The sequence below is a fragment of the Hyperolius riggenbachi genome, chromosome 6 (genome assembly GCF_040937935.1).
Source record: "Hyperolius riggenbachi isolate aHypRig1 chromosome 6, aHypRig1.pri, whole genome shotgun sequence".
Classification (NCBI taxonomy): domain Eukaryota; kingdom Metazoa; phylum Chordata; class Amphibia; order Anura; family Hyperoliidae; genus Hyperolius; species Hyperolius riggenbachi.
The window spans coordinates 360870383-360879330 of NC_090651.1; the positions used below are offsets into that span (position 1 = coordinate 360870383).

An 8948-nucleotide genomic window follows, 5' to 3' on the forward strand; every position below is an offset into this window, starting at 1 on the left:
AATCAAACCCCACTGCACCCTTAGTCACACATGCCACATCCCTAGTGATGCATGCCACACCCCAAGTCCTGCATGCCACACCCCTATTCATGCATGTCACACTCCTAGTCACACATGCCACACCCCTAGTGATGCATGCCACACCCCTATTCATGCATATCACACCCCTAGTCACACATACCACACCACTAGTGATGCATGCCGCACCCCAAGTCACGCATGCCACACCCCTAGACATGCATGTCACTTTCCTAGTCACACATGCCACACCCCTATTCATGCATACCACACCCCTAGTCACACATGCCACACCCCTAGACATGCATGTCACATTCCTAGTCACACATGGCACACCCCTATTCATGCATACCACACTCCTAGTCACACATGCCACACCCCTAGACATGCATGTCACACTCCTAGTCACACATGTGGCATGTGTGACTAGGAATGTACGACCACACTAGTGGTGTGGCATGTGTGACTAGGAGTGTGGTATGCATGAATAGGGGTGTGGCACCCCTATTCATGCATACCACACTCCTAGTCACACATGCCACACCACTAGTGATGCATACTACACCCCCAACTCACACATGCCACAACCCAAGTCATGCATGCCACACCCCTAGTGATGCATGCCATACCCCAAGTCAAGTATGGCACAACCCAAGTCATGCAGGCCACACCCCTAGGCATGCATGTCACACTCCTAGTCACACATGCCACACCCCTATTCATGCATACCACACCCCTAGTCATGCATGCCGCACCACTAGTGAAGCATGCCACACCCCTAGTGATGTATGCCACACCCCTAGGCATGCATGTCACACTCCTAGTCACACAAGCCACACCCCTTTTCATGCATACCACACTCCTAGTCACACATGCCACACCCCTATTCATGCATGCCACACCCCTAGTCCTACATGCCACAAAACAATCATCAGCAAAAGAATTTGCTTTATAATTGAAGCCACACTGAAAGAGAAATCAAGGTCTAAAGTAAAATACTAACCTAAGGAGAGGGAAGCCTCTGGAATCTCTGCCGCTGCCCGAGACCCTCCTGCACATTGTGACCGCGCTACTCTTCTGCCACAAGCATGGCCGCACCTGCAAACTGCTTGAAGAGAAACACAGTCCAGAGCATGGAATCAGACAAGAGATTGCTAGATTCCTCTGGGGCCCTCACTCGGCAATGGAGGACGGCATGGAGAGCCCCTGGGGGATCCAGAGGCATTGCTCTCCTTAGGTAAGTATTTAAAAGGCGTGTTTTAGCTTGCATTGAGTCACGCCGCCCGGTCACTTTGGTGCGGGGTGAGCTGAATGACGGCTCCCTCTGCTGCCGCTCAAACTCCGGGGGGCGTTATTTACTATTTCCCCTCCGAGTCGTAGTAAGTCATTCAGGCCGGGTGCACACATAGCAGAAACGCTAGCATAGCGGGAAACGCTGCGTTTTATGCAGCAATGTTAGTCTATGGGACACAGACGATGCTGCGTTGCACTGCGATTTACAGTATGTGTTTCACCAACGCTGGTTTTGTTGCATATTATGCAGGCTGGCTGCCAAAACGCACATAATGAAGGTCTATGGTGACGCATATGCATAGCGATTTATTGTGTTAAATGCGTTTTTTATGCGTTTTTTGGTTTTTAAATGTTGATGACGTATTTACGCTTCCTCTTTACTTCCTGGTTATTCTGGATAAAAGGCAGGGAAAAAAACGCATTCAAAACACATGCAATACGCATACAAAACGCAAATGCGTTTTCAATTAGCGGATCGCAAATGCAACAAAACGCACCAAAAACGCAAATAAACACAGTAAAATCGCACCTGCGATTCGCAAATGCAAAACGGAAAAAGCAATAAAATCGCAACTGAAAACGCAAATGCACCCCCATAAAGCGCACCTTTTTCACGCTATGTCATATGTGAACCCAGCCTCGGGGTTCAGCGATCGCCGGCACCCGAGTTACACTGCTGCGCGGCCAAAGACATAATAACATAACAGCGCGCAGAAGAGTGCACGCTAGAATAACCTGCCTCAGTATTTTCTGCCTTTATTTCCAGTTTTTCCCTAAAAAATGCCTATAAAATCAGACAATTCTGGGAAAAAATATCCATAGAAAGCCTAAATTATCCTAACAACCTATCCATTTATCTATATTTCGAACAATGCTTTCAGTCATCTGATAATGTGTTATTCTTTATCTTGCAGGAGGTGATCACACCATCACGTACCCCATCCTGCAGGCCGTAGCTGAGAAGTGAGTGCTGCTCATGCTTATTGTACAACTCTCCATCCTGTGTATAGCAATGTCTGCCTTTCACTGCTCCTCAATACAAGTCTATCAGTCTGGGCAGAGCAGGATCATCCACCAGGCAACCTAGGCGGGTGCCTGAGGTCTAGTGGGTGTCAAGGAACCCATCTGACACCTTCTCTGACCTCTCTCCACTTCAGCTTACCAAAAGGAACACAAGAAGTCCCCCAGCGGCGTTAATTACTATTCCTCCTCCAGGTCCACGTGGATGGTGGGGAAGGATGTAATTTGGCTTTTGCTATTGCTGGCGGCCGAATTACAGTGTTTTAAAAATAACTTCAGCTCCGTCTTCTGACGGCGCCAAAGTTACTCACTGTGCGGCGCTGTAGCAGTAATTCCTATTACAGCCTATGGTGGCGCCAGCTGCGCCCAAATCTCCTGCGCTCGAGGTGCTCGCCCCAAATCTAATACCTTTCTCAGGGCTCGTCTTAAAGAGAATCTGTACTGTGAAAATCTTACATAAATAAAAGCACCAGCCTATTTGTTGTCTTCTCCCAGCCCCCTCTGTGACATTTTCGCCGCTCCCCGCTGCTTTCCTGGTGATAAAATCACTGTTTTATTCATTGTTTTGTAAACAATGAAGATGGCCGCCAAACAGGAAATACATCATGAGAGCAGGTGCCTGTTTGCAGCGGCTCCTCTCAAACGTGACTTGACTGCTGGAATGTTTCTCCCACTTGTTGCCTTAGCTGCTTGTCTGGGCTTTGAACTGCACTCACAGCTGTTCACAAGGTCACAAGCTGGCTGGCTGTGAGCAGAGACCTTGCCTGTGACTCATACACACAGCACACACACAGAGCCTGCAGGGGGCGTGCATAACTTCTCCCTATCACAGCAGAGGCAGTGCATTCCTCCCAGGCTTGACAAAGAAAAGAAGACAGAAATATTACAGAGACAGTCAACTAGAAAAGGCTGCAGTTAGACAGAGCACATTAGAACAGGTACAGGAACTTATAGGATACAAGAAATAAGGCTGAAAATTTTGTTACAGAGTAAAGAAAACCTGTAATGAAGAAAAAGTCCGCTGGGGGGTACTTACCTTGTGAGGGGGAAGCCTCAGGATCCTAACGCGGCTTCCCACATTCTTCTCTGTCCCTCTGTTGTCCAGCTGCAGCGCCCCGAAGCGCGGCGATGTAAATATATACCTCTTGGGATCCAGCGCAGGCGTACTAGCAGATCTCCCTTCGGGATAAGGTGGAAATAGCCGAACCCCATCAATCCGCCAAACTGCGCAGGAACAAGTCCTCTTACGCCTGAGCAGTAGAGCGGATACGATCGGGTTCGGCTATTTCTGCCTTACCCGAAGGAAGAGACGCAACTGCACCTGCGCTGGATCCCGTCAAGGTTTTTTGTTACAGAGTCTCTTTAATCCATCTCTGATTCTGGGGACTGATTGAAAACGATACGATTCTCAATTTCCGAGGATGTCTTTCACTGATAATATTACCGTATGCAGTATTTCCTATTTTTCTAAACGCAAAGTGCAGGAAAAAAAACGCTTTAAAAAATGCTCAATAAATCGCTCAGCGCTTGCGATAGTGCTGACGATTTTTAATGTGAACAAAGCCAAAAAGTTAAGAAACTTAACTTGTCATCTATGCAAAAGAGCTTCACTGAGCTCTCCGACTAATTTAGTTGGCTACAGCGCTGTTTTCTGAAGCACTGATACATCAAAGAAACAGTTAAAGAAAACTTTAGATAAGATTTTACTGCAGAGAAATTCAAAGGGTCATGAGCTCTGTGTAGTTTGTAAACAACAAATATGGGAGAATGATGCAATGTTATAAAAAAAAGATATAAGTGAAAATAAAAACATGAGAATCTTTTCTTTGCTACTAATGTTCTATTCATTATCCATACTACACATACAATTTATTATATCTTAGGTTTTTCTTCAGTTTCAGTGTCACTTTAAAGGTGGAGTAAAGGTTGCCTGTTTACATTACCTGGTACTTCATCCAGCCCCCCTGTAGTCGTCCTGGTCCCTCGGTGTCTCTGTTCATTCCTCCACTCAGCACCTGTGCCCTTCTGAAAGCTGCAAGCACTACACTGGGTCGCGCTTCCATGGGCGGGAGATATCTGCGCTTTCTGCAGTTCGTAAAAATTGATACTGTGCGTGTGCTGCATGCTCCTGGTTACAGGAGCGCAATCGTGGCCCGGGCTGCGCAGGCTCAGTAGCCCACGTCTGGCTCAGTTGACCAGCTTTTGGAAGGGAAAAGCAGCTGAACAGAATCGCACCAGAATCAAGGATGCAGCTAAACTTGTAAGATCTGATAGTGTCAGAATCTGCTGCATGCTTGTTCAGGGGCTATGGATAAAAGAATTAAGGTGGCCATACACTGGTCGATTTTCCATCAGATCGACCAACAGATAGATCCCTCTCTGATCGAATCTGATCAGAGAGGGATTGTATGGCTGCCTTTACTGCAAACAGATTGTGAATCGATTTCAGCATGAAACCGATCACAGTCTGTGGAGCTGCCCCCCCCCCCCCTCCTCCCCCTGCATACATTACCTGCTCCGCCGTCGCGTGTCCCCGCTGTCACCGCTGCTCCTTCTCCGCTGGGTTACAGACCGGCTGGCTTCACTTCTTCCTGTGCGGGGAAGTTTAAACAGTAGAGGGCGCTCTACTGTTTAAACTTCCTGTCGGGACAGGAAGTAAGTGAAGCCTGCCGCAACCCAGAACCCACAGGAGAAGGAGCAGTGGTGACAGAGGGGACATGCACCGCTAGCGTCGGTCGTCGGACATTCGAACGCCCGACCCGCCCGCGCACTCTTGAAATCTTCCGCACAGATGGATCGACGGGAACAATCGATTTCAGATGGAAATCGATCGTTCGGTCAGCGTTTGCGCAACGATTTCACAGCAGATACGATCACAGTGATCGAATCTGCTGCATATCGGCGGGAAAATCGTTAGGTGTATGAGCCTCTTTAGAGGCAGAGGCAGGGTCGTAACTAGAAATCACTGGGCCCCCCTGCAAAACTTTGGATGGGGAGGTGAGGTGGGAGGCGTGAGTAGTGTCTGTGCTCACTGGCCACTCCCCTGTGCTGCATCTCCCCTTCTGCTACTAAAAAAGGCCATGGGCAGGCCTTCCACCAGGCTTCACCCCCCTTGGGCCCTCCTGTGCCTGTATCCCCTGCAGGAGCTATTGTTACGCCCCTGGGAGAGGATCAGCAGGATAGCCAGGCAAATGGTATTGCTTAAAAGCAAGTAGATATGTCAGCTTCCATATCTCTCTTGCTTCAGTTGTCCTTTAAGCTAACTCCCAAATGGACACTCTTCAACTCCCTTTCAAACAGAAGGTATTTGTGATTATTCAGGTTGGAGAGTAGGTGGGAGGGAGGAATGATCCTATGGGAGTCAGCAGGTTCATCTGTTTCTCAGTAGTCAATGTGAACTTCAGGATTTTTTCATATGGCTGGATAAGATGGGCTTCCAAGCCATGGGGACTGTTTTGGGGGAAGAGAGTGTGAGTGTTAGGGGTGCCATCAGCATTTTGCTGGAGGACTCAGGAGCTTTAGTTACATCCTTGGCTGGATCTCCAAAAGGACCGCCTAGGTGGGTGGCTGGGCTGTCCTCTCCTTTGAGCCACCCCCACCACCTCTCCCTACCATATATGCCAGGAAGCAGACCTGGGGAACCCCAATAAACCCTGCCCTCTGTGTTGGTTCCAGGCACGGTCCCGTGGGTTTGGTACATGTGGACGCACATGATGACACGGGGGACATGGCTCTGGGCGAGAAGATCTACCACGGGACCCCGTTCAGACGCTGCGTGGAGGAGGGGCTCCTGGACTGTAAGAGAGTCGTACAAATCGGTCTCCGAGGCTCCTCCTACGTCCCCGATCCCTACGACTTCTGCATAGAGCAGGTACGTCTAAAAGGGATGCACAATGTCTTCTGGTCGGATGCAATCCCTGCTAATTTGGTTTGACCCTTACCCATGCTGAATAAAATTTGCATGCAAGTTAGAAATATCTCATTGACCATCTCTAGTCAGATGTAGTAAACCTTCTACTATATGTCACTACATGGTCTCTTTACTGCATTCTACTATGTCACTACAGGGCCTCTTTACTGCATTCTGCTATATGTCACTACAGGGCCTCTTTACTGCATTCTACTATGTCACTACAGGGCCTCTTTACTGCATTCTGCTATATGTCACTACAGTGCCTCTTTACTGCATTCTACTATGTCACTACAGGGCCTCTTTACTGCATTCTGCTATATGTCACTACAGTGCCTCTTTACTGCATTCTGCTATATGTCACTACAGGGCCTCTTTACTGCATTCTGCTATATGTCACTACAGGGCCTCTTTACTGAATTCTATTATATGTCACTACAGGGCATCTTTATTGCATTCTACTATATGTCACTACAGGGCCTCTTTACTGCATTCTAATATATGTCACTGCAGCGCCTCTTTACTGCATTCTACTATATGTCACTACAGGGCCTCTTTACTGCATTCTACTATATGTCACTACAGGGCCTCTTTACTGCATCCTACTATATGTCACTACAGGGCCTCTTTACTGCATTCTACTATATGTCACTACAGGGCCTCTTTACTGCATTCTACTATATGTCACTGCAGGGCCTCTTTACTGCATCCTACTATATGTCACTACAGGGCCTCTTTACTGCATTCTACTATGTGTCACTACAGGGCCTCTTTACTACATTCTACTATAGGTCACTACAGGGCCTCTTTACTGCATTCTACTATATGTCACTGCAGGGCCTCTTTACTGCATCCTACTATATGTCACTGCAGGGCCTCTTTACTGCATTCTACTATATGTCACTACAGGGCCTCTTTAAATCATATTTGGCATTGCTCTGTGTGGCCAGTTGAAGTCAGATAACCTCTGGGTCTGCTGTTCTCTTGCAGGGGTTCCGGGTGGTGTTTGCTAAGGACTGCTGGTACAAGTCTCTGGCTCCGCTCATGGCAGAGGTCCGGCAGCAGATGGGATATGGACCCGTCTACATCACGTTTGACATCGATGGACTGGATCCATCATTCGCTCCTGGAACCGGCACACCGGAGATCGCCGGACTCACAACAGCTCAGGTAAGTGGAAACAGTCCCTTTTTCAGGGGCAAAACTCCTCCAATGTTTCTTCTGCGACAGAGGACTGGTCTATAGAGTGGAGAGGCAGATGCTCCTCACCTAAAACTGCTAATTTCTCCCTTTGGAGAATTTTCAGGAAAACTGCAGAACAAAAAAAAAATATCTATTTGCCTGTGTAGACAAACTCTGATCCAAAACTAGCGATGGCATACATGATAGGACAGGCAGAAGCAGAGCCAGACTGCGTGGCTATCTCCCGGAGGACGGAGGGAGAATTGCAGCGCTGGATCCCAGGGAGGTGAGTGATTGTTCAGCCTGCTGCAGATCTCTCTGCAGTGTGATGTTTTCAAAAGCATGCAAAAAAATTGTACCGCTTTTAGACCCTAAGGCTACTTACACACCAGGACGTTGCGTTTAGGGGATGTTATAGGGCACATAATGTGCCCCTAACGCAACGCCTGGTGGTGTTGGAGCAGGACGCTACTAAGAGCTGCGTTACAAGCAGCCCTTGGTGCGCCTGCTCTGTCGGAGGCACTGCGGAGACCACGTGAGCGGAGCTCTCCGCATCATGTGGTCCCGCCAGCCAATCCGCAGCCGCTCCAGGATGTAAACACTGCAAGTGCAGTGAATAATAAGTAGCCATGTGCCTGGCTACGTAGCGGCCTCTCCCCGCCTCCTCTCCGCCCATAAAATGAAAAAAAAAAACCCTACTGAGCATGTGCAAACCGTCTAACGCCGCGTGTAAAGTACTGCATGCAGTACGTTATGTAGACGTGCTGCGTTACAATGTAACGCAACGTGGGCACTGTGAACAGCCCCATTGATTTTTCATTTCTGTGCGGTGGGTGTGCATTACAGACTGCTCTAACGTGCGCCTGTAACGTCCTCTAACGTGCGCCTGTAACGTCCTCTAACGTGCGCCTGTAACGTCCCACTGTGAAAGCAGCCTAAGGGCTTGTTCACACTGCAGGCGTTTTCTGTTTTTTTTTAGGCCGCCTGCAGTTCTTAAAAACCGCCCCCACCCCCCGACCGCATGGCCAATGAATGTCTATGAGAAGGTTCATATCAGCGCGGGTCGTGCGCGGTGCGGCTAGAAAAGCAGTGGGTGTTCCGTTTTTGGGGCGATACCGCCTCAATGGAAGGTATAGGAAAATCGTACAAAAACGCGTAATAAGGCGATTGTGCTAGCGTTTTTAAGAATAAATACATTGTAATGATTATTTTCCGGATCAAAGAGTTCACTTCCTGACTTGTGTCAGGGAGTGAATTACAAAACCGCTCGAGAAAAAGGCTTAGGAAACGGCTAAGCACAAAAACGCCCACCCAAGTGTCGCCTCAAAAACAGACCAACGCGGACGGACACGCAAATGGAACGCAATGTGAACGAGGCCTAAAATCCGGAAAGAATTAGACCACCAATTAAGAAAACGATCAGTAATGCGATTGTCCAGGATCATTGTGCTAACCAGCTTCTCCACTTTCATACAGTGCAATCTGAATAATGTGACTGAAAATACAATCGCTCAATAACAATTCT

General features: G+C 48.3%; 1 protein-coding gene across 1 annotated transcript in view; it reads left to right on the top strand.

The window, feature by feature from the left end:
• AGMAT (agmatinase (putative)) overlaps window positions 1-8948 on the top strand; it is a 38870-nt gene that overhangs the window by 18987 nt on the left and 10935 nt on the right. Inside the window, exons 3-5 of the mRNA XM_068242292.1 lie at window positions 2226-2274; window positions 6007-6202; window positions 7232-7411. Coding sequence (XP_068098393.1) covers window positions 2226-2274; window positions 6007-6202; window positions 7232-7411 — 425 coding nt within the window. The remainder of the gene's footprint in view (window positions 1-2225; window positions 2275-6006; window positions 6203-7231; window positions 7412-8948) is intronic.